The sequence below is a fragment of the Hippocampus zosterae genome, chromosome 16 (genome assembly GCF_025434085.1).
Source record: "Hippocampus zosterae strain Florida chromosome 16, ASM2543408v3, whole genome shotgun sequence".
Taxonomy (NCBI): domain Eukaryota; kingdom Metazoa; phylum Chordata; class Actinopteri; order Syngnathiformes; family Syngnathidae; genus Hippocampus; species Hippocampus zosterae.
Genome location: NC_067466.1, coordinates 8068102 through 8088629, shown reverse-complemented (window position 1 = coordinate 8088629; position 20528 = coordinate 8068102). Strand labels below are relative to the sequence as shown.

At 41.4% G+C, this 20528-nt stretch overlaps 1 protein-coding gene across 7 annotated transcripts in view; it reads right to left on the bottom strand.

Moving 5' to 3' along the window:
• srrm3 (serine/arginine repetitive matrix 3) overlaps positions 1-20528 on the bottom strand; it is a 54089-nt gene that overhangs the window by 28103 nt on the left and 5458 nt on the right. For all 7 annotated transcript variants that reach the window (XR_007959218.1, XR_007959220.1, XM_052047842.1 and 4 more), the window contains exon 2: positions 4975-5273. Coding sequence is in view for 5 of the 7 variants with exons in the window: in XM_052047842.1 (XP_051903802.1) it covers positions 4975-5261 (287 nt within the window). In the remaining 2 variants the exon portion in view is untranslated. The remainder of the gene's footprint in view (positions 1-4974; positions 5274-20528) is intronic.

Here is a 20528-nt window from a genome sequence, read left to right as displayed (position 1 = left end):
ATTAGTTTCAATGACTATCGCAAGCACTGGGCATGGGCATTTTTAAGAGTTCTCCATGGAAAGGTGGGTGGGGACGAGGGGTGGGACGCCACATTCTTGTATTAAATAAATCGCGACCCCATAAAATACAAAATAAAATAGAAACCACCAACTCAAGAAAGCAAACACATTGAAATTTATGTTACCAGAAAAAGTCACACATTACTTTTGTGTGACACTAAATGTTTATATTGTAAATATATAAACAACATTATTTATATTGAAATGAATGCATGGGTGCCTCAAAAAATAAATAAATCATGCTATTCTATTATGTAGCAAATAAAAAAAGATGCTGGGCGTACGGAAAATGTGCTTGGATAATGGATTTTTAATCTTACATATTCTTCCTTTGGTTCAGTTTAATGTGTGCAAAAGGGGGGCGGAGTGCACATTTGCAGATAGCCCACAGCTTTGTGAAAACATATGCAAGGTTCGTGTGTCTAAAGTGCAAGGTGCTGTGAGTAGCACTTATTAGCGAACGGGAAAAACGACTCACCCGCCTCAGAGCATGAAATGATGCATCACCACTACGCCTCAATTAAACAGCCTGCAATATAATTTCTATTACATTTTTCAGAGAAATAATTGAGTTGGAAGTGAATCAGCCATCACAAGTCTAACGTACTTGAAAGCATTCAGTCTGCTACCATATAATAAAAGTAAAGGTGTTTTACATGTCACATGTACAACATACAGAAAAATTACAACAGTTCACAGCAAATCAATACCGGTACCTAAGGAGCAGAAAAACAAAGGTCACATGGGAATATGTGCAAAACAGTCCAAACTGGAATCAAACCAGGGCATTTTATTCCCTGTAAGACAGATAAAGATCAGTTTAGGGTTAACAGTCTACATACAATGAACAAGTTCCATATTTTCTGCACTATAAGGCACACCTAAAAGCATTCCATTTTCTCAAAAGTCAACAGTGCGCCTTATAAATGGATCAATATTCTGATATCTTGGACAAAGTATTTTAAATGTTCTGTCAAGCGATTTGTTACAGCTGCAGCGGTTGTGAAAGCTCTATATAAATAAAGCTGTCTTGTATTGCCTTAGCGTAGCTCCATCTAGTGGATGCATGATGCAACCTCAGCCACTATTGTAGCTTCTAATATATGCGCCCTATAACGCGGTGCATCCGATATTTGAAAACAGTTTTAAAATAAGCCATTCATTGAAGATGCACCTTATACTCCAAAGCGCTTTATAGTGCGGAAAATACGGTAAATAGGGGGGGTCGGCAAGAAGAAAACACTGTTATTGTACTAGCTATTGCTCATAAATGCGTGGTGCAGAAAATGTGGGGACAGAGGTTGCTGAACTGAGGTATTTTTTTTTAATTAGTGGAGCCATGCGGACCTCACGGACATGTCACGCAAGCTTGACGCAGCAAACCCATGAACTGTGCAACGGTGTGCAGCCGGTATATTATGGCGGGCGGCATAATGTCCGAAAACTATGATAGATCATCACCAATATTTATAGGAATGTGTGTAGGCATGTGTTATCCATCCATCCATTTTCTGAACCGCTTAATCCTCACATGGGTCGCGGGGGGTGCTGGAGCCTATCCCAGCCGTCTTCGGGCAGTAGGCGGGGGACACCCTGGATCAGTTGCCTGCCAATCGCAGGGCACACAGAGACGAACAACCATCCACGCTCACATTCACACCTAGGGACAATTTAGAGCGTCCAATCAGCCTACCACGCATGTTTTTGGAACGTGGGAGGAAACCGGAGCACCCGGAGAAAACCCACGCAGGCCCGGGGAGAACATGCAAACTCCACACAGGGAGGACGGAGCTGGAATCGAACCCGGTACCTCTGCACTGTGAAGCCGACGTGCTAACCACTGGACTACCGGGCCGCCCGGCATGTGTTATTACAGTCTGAAAATATTAGAATTAATTTCTCAATATACACTGTATTTCATTCAATTCACATCGAAAGGTAGCCTCTCTCACTTGAGAAACAACATAATGTCACTTAAAGGACAAAATTAAAATTGTAATCGGTCGTCACCAAAATTGATGTGCACATGGGTAGAAATATAATTCTAATCTGAAAATGATAACACTGACCACTATGAAGCATTGGGTATCTCAATTGAGATATTCTATAAATTGCCACGGCTCTCTAATGAGTTCCTACACCAACTGGCCGTCACTCTAGACATCCCTCCCCCAGTCTCATAGTTTATTGAGACCTCAGTCAACACAATATCTCAGACACGGCAATAAGACTGCAGCCATCCTCTTAATTGCGTCTCAAGGCTGGCCTGTCTCTACTTCTCTATCCCATAATCCTTTATTCAAACTCCGTTACAAGGGCACATTAGAATAATTTGAGTGGGGGTGGTCTGAGGACACGGGGGAAATGAGATTGGCAATTTTTACGGGCAAACAAGATGGCTTGAGTCAGCCCAGAGCTTTACTGCTGTGGTGAGTGGTTACTGTCCTTCAAGAGTATGTTTGCCCGTCTGGCCTAGACGGGAAGCGGTTAAATTAGACAGAGTGGAGTCTGCTTGTTTTCTGCTATCATGAGCTATATCGCTATATTGTAACGTCCGTTGTACTGTTCCACTAGATCACCAGTCCTTCAAATCACTCTTAAGCGGGATACACACAAAGTTAATCAGTCTTCATTTGTGCATTTTATCGTAATTATACAATTGGCGGCCCCAACTGTCTTCCAAACAGATCGGAACAAAAGAAAAGCATTCTAATCACACCCCACACCAAGGCAAGGCAAGGTTTTAGCTTTGTTTATATAGCGCACGTCATACAAAGCTAACTCAATGTGCTTCACATAATTAAAAATATATTTAATCCTTTTAGGGACAGCGGTTACTACAGTGGACAGCTTATCGAGTTTCAGGTGACAGGGTGCATGAAAAGGTGAAAGGCACTTAAAAGAAAACATGCACAAACAGAAGAATTTCCTACATGTAAAAGGGAGTCAGAAAATTAATGGTAGTTCATTACACACACACACAAAAACAACAATAACAACTAGATAGATAGATAGATGGACAGATAGACAGATAGACAGATAGACAGATAGACAGACAGATAGACAGATAGACAGATAGACAGATAGATATACTCTATATATTTTCTATATAGATAGATGGTGATGCTATGATTATGCCAATTGTGTAATCATGCAGTGTACTAATCGTAATTGAATTTTGATTAAATAGCACAGCAGATTGAAAGCAAAATGTGTACCCTCCATTCATCCATGATCTCGAGCGCTTCTTCTCGAGACTCTTTTGAATCACGATAGCAATCTCAAAGTCAGGTCAACATTTTAACCCAGTGTGCTGTCCCTCAAACAATTTAATTTAATACTGGTGCCCTTCTGTACCACCCGCAAAAGGATTTAATTTGTGGTATGACTGTCTGTCACTCTTCTATCGCCCATGGTATTTGAAAATTAAAACACAAGACGGCCTGAAACAATTGAAGTGCATACAGCACACGGTCATCACATCGACCAGTCATGCAATGATGTCTTCACTGTTCTGTTTCAAAAAGGCACAAACACAGAAATATGCAATCAGCTTCAACGTAATGCTGGGCAATTACTAGAAACATCCTGATTTTGATTTTAGCTTCTCACGATCACTGCAACATTAGAATTGAAGAAAAACAATGTGCCAAGGGGCGCTATATGTAAATGCAAATTCTTGTATTGGGAAGGTATCCTAAAAGGACCCTGTTAAACAATAATAATAATAATAATAATAATACATTTTATTTATAAGCGCCTTTCAAGAGACCCAAGGACACTTTACAATAACAAAAAACACAAAACAATAAAATAAATGCAGCAAGCGTGTGACGTGGATGTTATTCTGCCTTCCCCAAGTAGGCTGTAAGCTGTTTAATGACACCCCAGTCGGAGTCTAGTGTCAAATTCAATAAAGTGGTAGCTCTACTTACGAACGTCTTTTCACACGAAAATTTCAAATTACGAAGCGCCTCAACAGGAAAATATTGCCTCTTGTTACGAAAGAAATTCCAAGATACGAAAGGTAAAAATACAGTATAGGCTACCATACGCAGCTCAGAGTTTCCTGAACGTAACATACTAAAAGCTGCTCTGCCATTGGCTATTACCAAGCATCTTCTCGGCATCCCATTGGCTAAGAGGGACCTGTACCATATGTGTCTATGAGTGTAGATGGCAAAATAAATAGATATGTGGCTATGCAGCATTGTCGTCATTTGCCCCTCATTCCATGAGTTGTTCCGATAGTTTTACGTAAATGTGAATCACCCAGAAAAAGTGTTCACCAGTCTGGCGATCGCTCACTCTGCTGATGTTTGCCTTGGACTTTTTCGAAGGATTGTGAAAAGCCGACAAACGAAAACGTCCTTGGATCAGTTCTTTCCAAAACATGAACGAAAGAGGGCAAAAAACGATGAGGACGCAGTTAAAAGTTAAATGACCATTATTTTCTTTGTTTTTTTACATTATGTAAAACTCTCATGTATTGTGCAGCAATTTAATTGTAAAACGTATTTGTTACATATTTTGATGCATTTTTATGCTTTAGAAAACATTTGTGTCTGAAATTTTGGTGGGTGTATGGGGGGCTTGGAACGGATTATTCACTTTGAAAATGTGTCTACTTACAACATTTTCTAGTTAAGACATTCCTTTCAGAACAAATTTATTTCATAAGTAGCGGTACCACTGTACACAACAAATTATTCACAATACGTCATATATTTGAAGGATTGCCAGGGTAAGATTTGTACCTTCAATAAGTCAGTCAAAATGAAGTTCAATACATCTACCTAATGAACTGATCTTACAAAAAGATGAGGTCTCAGTCAGCAAACACGTCAGTTGACTAACTAGCAAGTATTTTGTTTGCTTGATGAACAATTATTGAGGAGAAGCACTCAAACTTACCCTTGTTCTTCCATCATCTCTTGGAGCTCCATACATTTGAGTTCTACCCTCCTCTTCCTGTCATGGTCCAAAATCTCTCTCCGTGGTTTTTTAACCAAGACCGGCTGTGGTTCTTCTTCCTCTGCAGCTGGCTGTCCTTCTTCAGTTTTTGCTTGTAGGGCCGTTGGTGGCGTTAGGCCGCCTCCTTCCGTTGTTGCCCCCATATCTGCTCCTGTCGCAGGCGCCGCTGGTTTGGTGAGACCGTTTGCACCATCATTGGGAGATGGCACCCTCGCTGCATCATACATGATGACTGTAGTCTGTGGGGTCAGAGGAGACAAAGAGAAAATGTTAACTTGGCAATTGGCAGTCAAAATGACTCCATTTGTTTTATTAGGAAGATGGGAATTGAGCTCAAAGGGATTTGCCCCCAAACACTTAGATGATAATCCAGGAAAATGGAGCAGCCCAGACATCCGCCAAGGCTAATACATTTGTCAAATGTAAAATCAATGTATCAATGGCTACAAAAGAGAAGTTCCATGAAGGAAAACATTCATAGAGATCCACAATCTCATCTGGATTGATACAATCAAAATATACCTGTACTTATCTTACATAGCCGCAACAATTTACAATCTGATCAGGTTTTTACAGAGACGGAAGTTTATATAAGCAAAGCAACACAAGCCTCTGAGCATATTAGAGATTTTTCCATGTAAAAATGTCATGGCTACTAAATATAGATCAGAGCCAGGGAGAATTGATGATGTCCTTGGTCTTAATTGAGATTCAACAATAAGATTTCGGATGGACTCTGCAGTCTAATTTTGTGCAAGATCGGGATCCTGAATCTATCACACACGAAAACCGACACAGATAGCGTTTGACAAGATAAACTTGACACAGTCGTACTCCATAGAGAAAACATAATGCTCACTCATATGCGCACCCGCAAGGGTTTTGGAATACCAGTAAAGCAGGGAAAAAAAAAAATTAAATGCCAAGCCAAACATCCCGGAAGCAGATCCTTTTTCTGATTTGATGTTAATTTGTCATGACAAGCTGCAGGATTTCTGTCTGAATTGAGCAGCACGTCAGAATGATATGATGTGATGATCACAACAAACGCAACACGGGATTCAGGCTACATGCAGACATGCATGACTCACAACAGTGCTGGCAGCGGCCGTGCTCTTTTCGACAGGAACGCACCAAACTGCTTCAACAGTCCTACAAAAATAGCGTAATTTTTTTTTTTGGACGGGGGTTGCCTGTGTCACAACATAATTTTATGTTGCATCAGTTGTTAAACGCCTGTTGTCGTATGCGGCTTCATAATAAAGGCCATCTGTGAACAGTGCTTTGTTCTCATTCGTACAGCTAATTGTATAAATTGCTTTTTACAAACAACATGGTCGGACAAAAATAAAGCTTTTCTCACACTCACGCGTACAGTTTAAACTTGACTTGAGCCTGCTTTCTTCCTTTCTAACTTTTCAAACTTGTGATTGCATTGCTCATTTGATTAGAGGGTTGTTATGATTTTATTTTTTTCCTGGAATACAACCTCATCTGGTAAAAGTGGCACGGGAACATTTTGATCAAGATGAATTGTCCTATTAAGATCAGAGTGGAAGATCGCGTGCGGAGAATTGCGCCGCACGTACTCTGGAGTCTCCCACTGCAAATCTAATGGCTTCATTTTTCATTGAGGAGCCACAGATGAGAAGCTGAGGCACTTAATCATTGTCATAGAGGGTTGAAGCTAACAACGGAAGACACCAGGCAGGGTGGGGTAAAACTAGGCTCCCACAATATTATCTCATCTCAAGTTTTGTATGCCGGTAGTTGATGCCGTGTCCGCATTTGGACGTCTGACTGGTTAATAGCGAATGCCGCCGTCTGAACAGGCGCATTGGCGCTGGCTGTAGACGAGTCAGCCTTCAGCTGACAGAACAGGTGGCGGGACAGCAGGATGTGTTCCGCCATAAATTAGCACTTGATAATCTGTGACAATGTTTTCATATCTGCACACACGATCACTAGTCTAAACACTCTGAATTCAGGATTAATATAAAACTACTCAGAGCCTTGAAGACTTTGAAGCACGGTACACTACACAAAAGTCATCTTTTCATTTGGATATAATTTCATTGTTAGAAGCAGCAGATCTTCGGTGGTCAATGGCAGTGGAAGCTCAGAGCGGATTCTTTCGGTCTCTCATTATACTAATAGAACTGTTTTGTGTCATGGTGCAACAAATTGCCCCCCCTCCCCCTCGCACCCTCTCAAAAAAGTATTTCCTTGCATTGTGTTACAAATTAGATCAGAAAGGGGGCCGAGTGAGGTGAAATCAGCAGACACGTGTCTCAATCCTCTGCGGAGTAACGAATGGTGATCTGCAGTGCTGCATTAATGCAGTCTTCAACCTTTTTTTTCTGTGAGGGCTTGTATAACTGTAGCATTTCAAGAAACCGTGTGTCAACCATGTTTGGAAATAAATTTGTGTAAAATACAAACAAAAACAAAGCCTTGAGATGACAATGGTCTATTTTCTTTTCTGCACCACAAACAAAGATGCACGTCCTGTACAGTCGATGGCGCAATGATTTTGCACATGGAAATTAAGTAGCATTATCTCTGTTTAATTCACAACGATGCAGCTTACACAAAGCTAAAATGCTGGAATTTGCTCTGGAGAAAAGAAAAAAAAAATGAGAATGACCAGCTTCAAAAGCCTTTCCCCCCCAAGAATGTTTTTGTCATGGGGCATGAGAGCATATGTTTTACAAAGTCATAGCTTACTATCCATTACTATCCATTTTCTGGTTTGCTTTATCCTCACATGGGTCGCGGGGGTTGCCGGAGCCTCTCCCGGCCGTCTTTGGGCAGTAGGCGGGGGACACCCTGAACCGGTTGCCAGCCAATCGCAGAGCACACACAGATGAAGAACCATCCGCGCTCACACTTACACCAAGGGACAATTTTAAGTGTTCAATCAGCCTGCCATCCATGTTTTTGGAACGTGGCAAGAAACCAGAGTGCCCGCAGAAAACCCAAGCAAAGGAAGGCTGGAGCCGGGATCGAACCCACGACTACTGGGTTGCCCTGGATGAGAATATTGTTTTTTTTAGATTGACTGTATATATTTTTTCCAGTTTGAATCATACGCAGCAGGGCACTCTCAGCACGGAGCATATGGATGGCCATCTGTCTATCAAGTCATAACAGATCTGTTGTTGTCACCGCTGCAGACGATGCGAATTTCCCATTCAAAAATATATATTGTATACAAAACACAAGGCACTCATATCATGTTAATATTCTAATTTTCCTGGTTCTTATATGTTACAGTATGGAAGCTATCTTGTTATTTTGTTGTTCAAGTGCATTCCATTTGTGACTGCTGCTCGGACGAGGCAAAAAACAGAGATGAATTGAAGCCTTGGAGGCATTTTCTTCAATTAAGGCCAACTCTTAAAGCTTCAATCCCACTTTCCCCAACCCCCATTGTCCTTTTGTCATCGCATGCTTCATCACTCTGGGGGCCAGTGATTGAATTACAGCGTTTGAACAGACAGCCATCACTGCTTGGTGGAAGGAACAAAATCTTGACCTTGACCGAGAAAAGCAAAAAGCACTCCTATTGCTGTTTAAATTCCTCTCCAATGTTTACGTGGAACTGCAAGCAATGTCGTTAAAAGGTGTGTCTCAAAACGTTTTGTATTTCTGAGAGTTCGGCCTTTTTTACTATTTGAGTTTGCAAGTCTTTTGCAAGGCTGCAGTTAAAAAAAAAAAAACAACAACAACAATGTTTTTTTATTATTTTTTGGAACCCTTTGAGACAACCAGCGTTGTTGGTCATGCTTGTTACTGAATTCCAATATGACCATATACTTTTGATTGCTACATTATACATTAGCGTATCATTCATACAAACACAAAATTGAAATGATGTGTAATGAATGCGTTTAATAATTCACATTAACACATAGGCGGCCCAGTGGTTAGCGAGTCGACCTCACAGTTCCGAGGCGCCAGGTTCAAATCCAGCTGTGGACTGTCTCCCTGTGTGGGTTTTCTACGGGTTCTCCGGTTTCCTCCCACATTCCAAAAACATGCATGGCAGGCTGATTGAACATTCCAAATTGTCCCCAGGTGTGAGTGTGAGCGCGGATGGTTGTTCGTCTCTGCGTGACCTGCGATTGATGGGCAACCGTTTCAGGGTATCCCCAGCCAACTGCCCAAAGGCAGCTGGGATAGGCTCCAGCGACCCTTATGAGCATAAGCGGATCGGAAAATGGATGGATGGACATTAACACATAATTGAAACATCTGTCCGTCCAATCTAAAAACACACGATGCCAAAACCAGCCTGTAATTCATCAGATATCCTCATGTCTGTGTTTGCTTTCGAATAGGCAAAATCCAAATGATTCACAAAGAGCAAGTGGGAATACATTCATTGTGAGACATTTAAAGCCTTTGGAGAATAAGAATTTAAAAAAGAAGCCCAAGCAACAAAATACTCCCCGAGTGGCACATGGGTAATGTTGTGTTAACAATTTCAGAAGAACTTCACACAGCGAATATATGTCCGATTTGGAGGTTAGCCAAAACACAATTTCTGCAGATGATAAAAGAGCAGGTTTCTCAATCGGATGATTTTTCATTCTTTCATCGTGTCAAATATCTGCGTACATGTACATTCTCAAGGTTGGTGTGAATAAAGTACTTGCGTTAAAATTCACGACGGGTGTTTGAGCCATGTATCGACCAATACATTTGCAGGGCACGTCCACTTCCATCTCTTTCTGTGACCGCGTCGGTTTCTTTTTTTCTCCACCTCTATTCAAAGAACAACCTGTTGATCATGACAAGTGTTTACCTTGTTTCAAGATGTCAAAATCGCGAGCCACATGATGAATAGGACTGTTCAAATACCAATTCCACTTGAAGCAGAAAATTGTGTGGAGTGTATAGAGGATTGAACACCATTTTACCGGTGGAAACGATGATGAAAGTGATGGTATACAGCTCCGTCTGGGGTGCACCGCTTACCCGTTATTTTCTTCCCCGTCAAGTCCGGCACACACCATTCCTGAAATTGAGTCTATATTTTTCCCCGAAGGCTTCATATGGCCATTATTGTAACAGAATAAGTGGAAACCGAATCTCATACAGTGGTCATCTTTTTTTTCTTGTTGCTCTGTGTATTCGAACTGAGAAAGTCAAGACCGACCTGAAGGGGAAGGAGGCCAATGTCGGTTGACTGCGGCACTAGGAGGCGCGCTGTCCTCTTTTTTTTTTTTTTTTTGCCTCCACGGATGCACTTATGCTGCCACAGCTTTGCGGAGAGTAACGAGATCAGCTGCCAGATTTAAAGAGGACCCTTGTCACGCAAAATCATTCTCAGCCTGCAATCACTCGCCATTTGCACACATTTTTTTGCCCAACCAACACCCGCACTAAAATTTAAATTGTTTTTAACTTTCGTCAATACCTTCAATATTTCGGATTACCAGCAGCAAGCGCCAATCAGTTGCTTTTAGGGCGTAGCGAAATCACTTGGGGTGAGCTGATTTACGAGTTCACAATGCTTGTGAATTACGAGGGAGTCGCTCCGCTGCTTACGGATCTTCAGGTAAACGAGTCAAATTATGTCAAGAGGTCTCCGTAAGGGGCTCATTTTTGTTTCGTTTGATTATTTCTGTTTCGTGCAGTATGAAAGATCACGTACAGTTTAAAACCGGAAGACTTGGGCATAACGTGACTTAACTTTCTCTTGATTTATTGTGCAGATTGAACAAATGCAAACGACCTCTCTTACGAAAGGTTAACCATGACAGTTTTGGCAGTTGTATTATAATCCTGAAAAATGAGGTTCTCAAATTGGTGCGAAAGCTGACGGAACCTGAATAAACAAAAATTTAATGAAATAAGAAAAATTCACTCACTTATAATTGAACTCCCAGAATAGTCAAGGACAAAGTCTTGGGAGGAAAGGATTTTTGCACACACAGTCTTATTAACATCCACCTCATCTCTAATGTTGCTTTATTCCTGAAATCCAGCAAGTATTGTAATGCAATTCATTCATTTTCAAAGGCACTGGATGAACCCCCCCAACCTCATAGCCCACCAAGCGGTACCACAATCGTCATAAAACAGGAGGATGGCTTGCAAGAAGATGCGATTCAAGACCATAAATGAGCAGGAGGGGAATGAGAAAGAAAAGAAAGGCGGAATTACATGAGATGGGGAATTCAATTGACATGGAAGAGTAGATATTTGTGTGCAGCATTCAGTCCACAGCCTTGATATGAGAACATACAAACTCCACACAGGAAGGCCAATGTGTTATTTTAACGGGATGGGAAAAATCTCTCAGTTTGTACCGAACTCCTCTCTCAATGTCGTATTGAGCGAGATAATGCTATTCTGGGGGTGTTACGCAATAGTATTTATAGTATAAGCGCACTTTGCAAGCGGTTGAAACAGAATCAATAGTGCTTCTGCTGGTTGAAGACAAGTCGCACACTCGACTTTTCCTCAGGTGCTTCGAGATGCAATTAAAGAGAAAGAAGAGAATATTCTCAACACGGCTGGGAAAAGTGAACCAAGACTCCTGCCGACGCTGTGTCACAAAAGCCGGCAAGCGTTCACAGCCTGACTGACAGCTACCTCGACTCAAGGTTGCCAATTTTTGGAACCTCGTGTTAAGGTGATTTGTTGATTCGATTCTTTTTGACTACGTTCACGGGTTCAAACACAATTTAACTTTCATACACCATGTAACATGATAAGCTGTCCATTGTAGTAACCGCTGTCCCTCTAAGGGTTAATTAAGTATACTGAACAAAATAATGGGGGAGGGGGGGGGGGGATAAGGCCCAAAAAATAAATCAATGACGTCGAGTCGGTGCAAGTTCAGTTACTGTAAGTAGAGCATTGTGTACAAAAGCAGTTGACATGTGTCTGCAGAGCTGAAGCCGACACACACACACACACACACACACACACACACACACGCAGCTAGTGCGCTTCCTAAAAAGCTACTTAACTGGATCAGAGCGACGCAAGCCAGCTGGAAGACACGACGCGTTCCACATAGGAGGATGAACAAGAGCAAGGCAGGATAAATCCACAACATGCAGGATACCTGGAATCTTTGTCCAGATTTTTGCTTTCTAACAAGCTGAACTTGCAATTCCATTTAATTAAGGAGAGCGGTGAGCTAGGAAAAAAAAAAGCAAACAATAAGCTCATTAAAATTTCTGTCCTGTGATTCATTCGGCGGAATGCTATCAGCAGCGCAAGTGCAAATACAAATGGATTGGTTTCCGAAAAAGCCATCTGTGTTGAATTTTAATTCCACACTGTAGCACAGCTGGATTTCAATGTGAAACTGTCTTTTTATTTGTGTATCGGTCTACAGCTTGTTTGTTTTTTTCCATTTGTTATTCTGCAGCTTTCCGATGGGTATTTTTCAAATAATAATTACAATTTTATCAATCATCAAACACTGATGATCGCATAAAAAAAAGTCTGAATATTTACTTGATCGCAATCATTTTTTCATGAGCAATTTGCTAATGGTATGCAGATTACAGGCCCTTGAAATTTCTTTCTTTTTTCATAATTGCACTTAAAATACTGCAATTTTCATTTGTTGTACTAAGTAACATTAGCTTTCCCTTCAGTAGTGGCTGAAAAAATAAAATAAAAGGTGAGTCAATGTTAGATAGACAGTCTTTGACATGAGGTTTGGTTGTACTTTTGTCCTGGATGCTCGATTATTTGATTGTTTGGTGCCAATGCAGGTTTGGCGTATTATTATGACAATAATTTTTAAAATGGCATTCAATCATTCATATAAAGTACAGTTTATTGTTTAATTTTTTTATGGAAGCAGGTGTCCTATGCCCACATTGAAAAAAAATTACAAGAAAAAAGGAAAATGAAACCCCAAACTTAAAATTATAAAATATAAACGACTAATTCTGAAGTTCTAAGTTGTCTATAAGTGTGAATGGTTGTCAGTCTCCAAGTGCCAATCAATCGCCCAAGGACAACTCGGAATGGCTCATGCGTGCCTGTGACCCAAATGAGGAAAAAACGTTGAGGAAAATAGACGGAAAGCAGAATGTAATATGACATTTCATTAATCGCTTTCGGATTTTCTGATCGCCTAAATTACCACGTCAGACTACTGCCTCCGCATGTCTCTAAGGTAACCTAGACATTCATTTCCAAATTATAGTGAGCAGAGGTGCTCTTTAGAAATTAGCAGATGTGCCGTTCTGGTCGATTGTATGAACATTTCGAATCAAACCTTTTGTGTCTTCTGTTGGCTTCTCTGATATTTGCGATTGCAGGTTGACAAAGAGGCTGGTAATAGAGCGCAAAAGACATCTTGATGTGTCACAATTTCAAATTCATCCTAATGATTTATAATCTGTATTCTGATAACCTTGAATATTCCCCATCGCCATGACAACAGCAACACACCAATCACGGATGCAGAGATGCGGAGGCTTCTGTCAACTGCCCTTCTGCCATAGGCACATTCTCAGAACAAATCCTGCCCTGGATCAAGTTCCCTCTGCGCATCATTAGCGTATTCAACCGGTATACATTTTGTATCGACAGCGGAGCTGAAGGGCTGCTTAGTGGGGCAACGCTGACTTTGCTGACAGCTCTGAAACACCGCTGCACCCAAGGAGAAAGATTAGGACAAGGTTATCTCACGTTTCCATACCCCGGATGTTTTTGTACTTTCGTTGTCGACTTTTTCCCTTTTCCCTTTTCCCCTTTCAGCAACTGTCAAAATAATGAAACAAACTCTTCAAAGCGAAGAGACTCTTTGTTTCTTAGTTCTCGGTGAACTAGATGTCGGATGGATGAATCGAGACCGTCATGAAAAAGAGCTGCTTTTGGAACAGAGTCTCCAGGTGATGGTTATGACCACTGGCAAATATAGTTGCTAGGTTCCGTACGCGAACACTGCCCAGATGACAACAGAATTGTCGAGACAGCAAACTGAAACTAGATGATTTGGAAGCAGGAAGACTGGCAGGAAGACTTGAACTCCGCTGTGGTCAGTCGGCAGCCAATCACTGGCAAAATTGAGTCTAACAAGCCTTCACACCTACAACGCGCTCAACTTTTGTTCCGAATCAGCTTCTTATTACTGGTTACGACGCGACTCTCTCCCGCAGCTTTACTGTGCGGACACTGAGCGTCGAGAAAGTTCAGAGGCCATTGTCCCAATGCATTGAAACAAGATGAGTCATTGGATAAATGCTGGTTTTCTCCTGCCCATCGGACACTCAGCGTCTCTGGGAGTCTATGGACGGTGGGCGTTTATCGGCTGGTCCGGATGCTCAGCTTCTCTGCATGATGATTAGATGATCTTCTTCCCTCTAGCCATTAACTCCTTAAACAGTCACTGACGTCGTCACTCTTCTTGTACTACAAAATGGTACTACAAAACTACTGGTTACTCTAAAATGGTTCAATGATTTTGTTGTTTACTATGATACTAGTGCAGTGTGTTATACCGGAGACAAATTCCTTGTGTGTTCTACATACTTGGCCAATAAAGATGATTCTGATTCTGATTCTGATCTGTCTGAGGCCGAATCTTTTTGATTGACAGTGAAATGAGCCAATCACCGATCTTTTGGTGGAGGCATCCGTGGGAGCATTTTTCAATTCTCATTCTGTTCTGAGTTGAACTGGAGACTTTTAATAATCTTAGCGACACGCTCTCTGTTGAAAATGACTAGCGACAGATTTTATTTCTGGTGTGTTTTATTATAGTTGCTCGTGTTCGCAGACTGACTTATATCACCCCAGTTAAGAGCCTGGAAAAGATGCCTTGTTGGTATGACAGGGTCACAGATCATTTTCTTGAAAAAGAATGGAGAGTAGAATTCACGTAGAAATAAACAAACACATTTTAAGATGTAGCCCGAAATTGAGCTTCCCCTCCTTGACAGACCGGCATCCGCCACTGATTCACACTTATGGAAAATTTATAGTTATTAAACCTCACATACATGTTTTAAGAACGAACGAGGAAGGAAGCGGCAGCAGGACATCGAAAGTACACAATGCAGGGCCGGGGCCATGAGTCAAATCACGAATGTCAGAACTGCGGGGAATATGTGCTAACGATTAGAACAACATGCAGCCATTAGTGTCTTCGAGCTAAATGTCAGACTTAAGCAATTTATAGCCAAAAGGTGACAAAGGCATAATGTCACATATTTCAATTCAACGATTCAGAGACAGTAATGTTGTACAATAACTCATGAGGTCTACATAACAGTAATGAGTAATTTAATGTAGAATGATTTATGTAATAAAAGTCATTTGCGACATACTGATAACGAGAGGATTTACGTACGCTTTTGGTCACGATGAAACCAATTCGCTTTAAAAAGACAGGAGGAATAAGACAATGATGGAGGTCATCTACTTTGTATCGATATCACTACACCACAAGACGGCACGCATACGTCACAAACAACCTGGACGCTGCCAAAAAGAAAACCGGCAAAAGGTGAGATCCGTCATTTCTCCCTTATTCGTGACGCCGCCGTTACATCTCAACGCCTCACTCCTATTGTCGGACAAACAAACAACATGAGGCAACACACCTCTCTCTGACAGTTCAGATTTTTCCTCCAGCCATCTGTCAAGAAAGAACTAGCTGTGCTTGTGCGCTCCCGAAAGCGGCCGCTGAAACAACAGACGCCGCTGCCCTGCCTCCGGAGACGATACAGGCATGAATAAAAGAACACGCTAATGCTTTTTTGCCTTTTGAAAACGACATGTTTATTTTTAGAGGTGGGGATGTGACGGACTCAAGCAATGTTTGGGAGCTAATCGGTGTTCAAATGTGTTTACATGCCAGTGGAGGGGGTCGATATAAGAAGAAATCTTCAAAAGGCAGAAGTTTGTCTAATCTGCAAACTAGGGCGAAGGATTAAGACATCGTTCAGAGGAGGCATGCGGATGTAATCCTAGCCTCTGTGCAAATAAAGTTTGTTTCCATGAGCGGAGTTGGGATATATTGGAGGATCATATCAGACAATAACAAGAGCAAATAATGTGATGGCGGTTCACATTACAATCTACATCGGGGTCTATCAGACTGTCAATATCATAAACTTCAATTTTTTCATGTCATATTTTGATGAACCTACCTGTCCTATTACGGTACTACAAATATCTGCTAACCACTGCTCATACGTAAACAATAAACTACTCAAATCTGAATTTCAAAGATGCACGCCGAACCAAACTCCGATGTCATCCACGAGAGCAGTTTTAAACAGTTTTATGCAATAGAGGCAGATTTTTCATCACGGCCAAGCGCTGACCTTTGAACATTCGGGTAATTTAACTCGAGATTCCACTTGACTAGTCAAGATTTTCCTTGTGTATGATTACATCAATTTATTTATTTGTACAGCTCGAATGGTTGCAACGACCTCCCATTCACACCTATGTATGGGTTATTTAAAGTCTTCAAAGAAACCTAACAAGCATATTTTGTTAGACACTGGAACGATTACCCGGGCAGAACCAATGCAAGCACGGCAAGTGTGCAAATTTCTCACAAAATTTCAGGCAAGCAACTCTTGACAGCTTGGCAAACGGTGTTGCCTCCTCACTTTTCTGTCGATGCACTGTTAACACCAGCAAGAGGTGCATCACGGTTGCTATTGTTCCAGTCGATTTTTTTTAGTCTCAGCAACAGGAGGGTACTTAAGCTGATTTGATGTGTCAAATGAACAGCAAGAGCCTCATTCAATCATTCGGTGATGCCAAGTAAAGAATGCAACCGTTTTGATCCATTCAGATAATTAACATTTTATCCAAACAAATGTCATACTGGACCCAGTGAGTCAAATTAAAAACACATTCCTTTATCCCCTTTAATAATGAAAACTATCGTTTTCAAACACGCTCAACACGTACGCAGATGATGCCGGCTACTCTGATCTAGAACATAGTTCCACAGAGAGAAGTCTGACAGATAGTTTCATCGCAAATAGGCCGGCTATTTGCAGTATAAAACCCATCCGCAGGATGTACCTCAAAGTCAATTCGCCATGTCAGCTTTCCCTGTATGCTGGTTTGTGTCAATAAATTGAGGCGGGCTGGTCCTTTGGGGTGCCGAGGACCGCAGCACATTTGATTGCAGAGGTGGAAGCGGGCTGTAAATTGGCCGCGAAGGGTGAAAATAGGCGGTGTGAAAGCACGAGTAAAAGGTCAGGTGAGCTGATGGTACTCCAGTCGGCTCACACTAGGCAGCTCAAAGGTCACACAAAGCCTTAGGCCAGACCAGGATGAAGAAGAAGACAGAAAATGTCACCGGGGGCAAATAAGCTGCAGAAAAAGTCGATATTGAATGAGCGGCTAGAGTGTGCAAACGCTCGCGTCTTTCAAAGGGCGATAGTAAGTGGACAGTCGTCTCCTTGTATCGTAAAATACAACAGTTTTCAATTAGATTAGATTTGGTTTGGTTTATGAACAAGCTATGTTGAACGTACCGAATTAACTCACTAGATAGCAGACCTCCACCAAGTCTCAACGGTTTCCATAAATTGTGGAGTTGTTTATGTACATTGTTCATCTGTTTATTCGTTCGCAGGCTATTTTCTGGTTAGAGGAGGATGATAAGTCAACACGTGGTTTTATGCCTTAGTGCAGAGGTGTCCAACCCGCGGCTGGCGAGCCGCATGCGGCTCTTCAGTTGGTTCAATGCGGCTCCCGGCCTTTCACACGACAAGCGTCGAAAACACCTCGGCAGTGGCGCTGCCATTCAAACAAAGGCACGAAATGCACAGAATGCACTACGTCAGTCTAACATCAATCCCGTTACTTGATTGACAGAGGATAGATGACTGAATCACCGCTCGTGTGCAAACAGCGGTGCTAAGCTAGTCAGCGAATTATCTCTGATTTTAAGGCAGGGGGGCACACTAGAATGGTTGCCACCCATTTTGAAACCACAATCTCTCATCTTGTGTGGCAGTCGTGCTAATATCATTCGTCCACCATGCAGCTGTCACTTGAATCTTTTGTATAATTTAGGTCCAAATTTCTATGACGTAAAAAAAAAAAAAGACAGAAGAAAAAAAGATATCAAAAGCTCATGCAGGTTTCTGACTCATAGCGGTATATTAGCAGTCAAATATTAAATGTGTCGACATGATAAATTGTTTCTTATTCTGTCATAAGCATGCTCTGTGAATAAGAGTTGTGTTCTTTCTATTAAGGGATAAATTAACTGACTCATCCTAAAAAAATAAATGAAGAAATAACTAGATCAAATTGTAACATTCGAAGATGGAGGGGAAAAAAATGGATCACGGCTAACATAGTATCCCATCCCCTCTAATCTGCCACTGCCACAGTCCTTCTTTGGCCTTCTCCAGCCAGTTTATTAAATCGTCTCACAAAGTGTGTCCATGCAGGCTTGCTGTAATATCCTCTGGCCAAGCAGCGCACCTAATGATGTACCGCCGCCCCTCCCTTGCCCTTTCCCTCCCCCACTACCCCATCACCATCTGTTTCCTGCACAGCATTCTGGCAATACATCTCTGAAGAGCCAGTAAAAAATAATTAAAAAAGAAAGAAAGAACGAAAGAAAGAAAGAAGTTACACTTTTGCAATCATTGCATCTCATAACAGGTGACGGGAGTATAAAGATAATTATTTAAAATGAGAACTATACTAAGCCAGTAAGTTAAAAAAAAAAAAGAAGCTATATGTGTACGTGACTCCCTATAGGTTTGACCGTCCGCGGTTTTTATCTGCACCCTCAAAGACATAAATTCTTCCCCAATGAAAAAGGCACAGAGCATGGCTTTCCCCCTTGACAACACAGTCCTTTAAACGCAGCACAGGACCTGTGGAGGCGAATTAATGATATTGGAAGATACGGAGCAGAATACAGATGCGAAAAGCGGCAGAGGGGCTGAAGGGGAAAGCAACACTGTCAGTAAAAAAAGCCGTGCCATCTATACACCCGTTTGTGACGTAGACCCAAGGAACATGAAAACTAATCAAATGTTTGAGCGATGGCTATAAACGGATATTTACATTGCATTCCTACTGCTGAGAGACACTCTTCACCATAACCATTAAAAGTATGAGTTGAGAAAAGCGATAGAGTCTCTTTCATGAGATTGGCCAAGATACTTAAACGAGTCCCAGCGGCAGATAGAAGTGTCATAGAGCCAGCATCAAATATTCCTAAATCAATGTCTCAATTGAGCTTGCCCGCAATCACATTCCTGAAAATGTAACAAGGCTCAAGTGGTCATATGAGTGGTCAGCTCAGAGACTCAACTGTATCTCACCTCGAATTCGTCTCTAGGCCAAATACACGCACGGACAAAACTGACAAGAACTTGAAGCCAACAAAATTAATGAAAAAAATGCCATGAAAATTATGGTAACCCAATGAAAATCAAACATTGCTTTTGAATTGTGGTTCAACAGAATTATTTTTGAAACAGGACTGGACATAAATTATGGTCCACCTAGAGAAAAAAAGTGTCCTCTAGTTTGTATCAAAGGTTCTTCAAACTTGTAACCAGCCTATTGGCCTTTTTGAAACGTGATACAGTAATGTGATGTGATGACACGGTGCTGTTTGGTGACATGTTGAGTACTAAACTGAACATGGACCTAAGTGATAAGAAGGAGAGCATTGTCGAAGGAGATGAGAAAGAAAATAAGAGGCAAACATAAAAGATAAAAGCTATGAGAGCATCTCCAGGAAGTTTACTATGACTACAGTTAAATGCAGTATACCACTGTGGACATCTCACTGTGTTTGGTATGGCTCACCAAAATTAAGTGTTATTATTATCTTTTTTTTCCAATTTTGTTGTCTGTGTAAAACAGACGGTAAGAAAAACAAATCTAACGAGGATTAAGAAAAAACAAGAGTTGCGTCTGAAAACGCACAAATCTGAAATCGCAATGTTGGATGATACGGGGGGGGAAAAAAATCTCTTTGCTTGGAGGATTTTTCTTGAAACTGATCACGACAATCAGACCACTTAAGTGTCATTTTACAAAATGCATTGTATTAAATTCCGACTAAACATTTTGCAGAAAAACTACAGATCTTTCTGTTTTTCCGTATTAACCCTTTCATGCACCATGTAACCTGATAACATGATATGCTGTCCACTGCAGTGACCGCCGTCCCTGAAAGCGTTACCGTATTTTCCGCACTAAAAGACGCACCTAAACGCCTTCCATTTTCAGTGCGCCTTAAAATCGGATGCTCCTTGTGTATGGTCATTACGGTATTATTTCAACCCCAAAATGACTCGTTGGTAGAGACATGCATACAACGCAGAGTTCAAACTTAAGTCGATCGGTTACGCAGTTGAACACGGAAATAGAGCAGCGGCAAGAGAGTTCAACGTTAATGAGTCAATGTTATAACTTGCTGTTGGTTAAGTGAACTGCGTTGCTGCTTAATGAAATACGTTTTACAGACATCTGATCTTTCTGTTGGCGCTTCCTTGAGC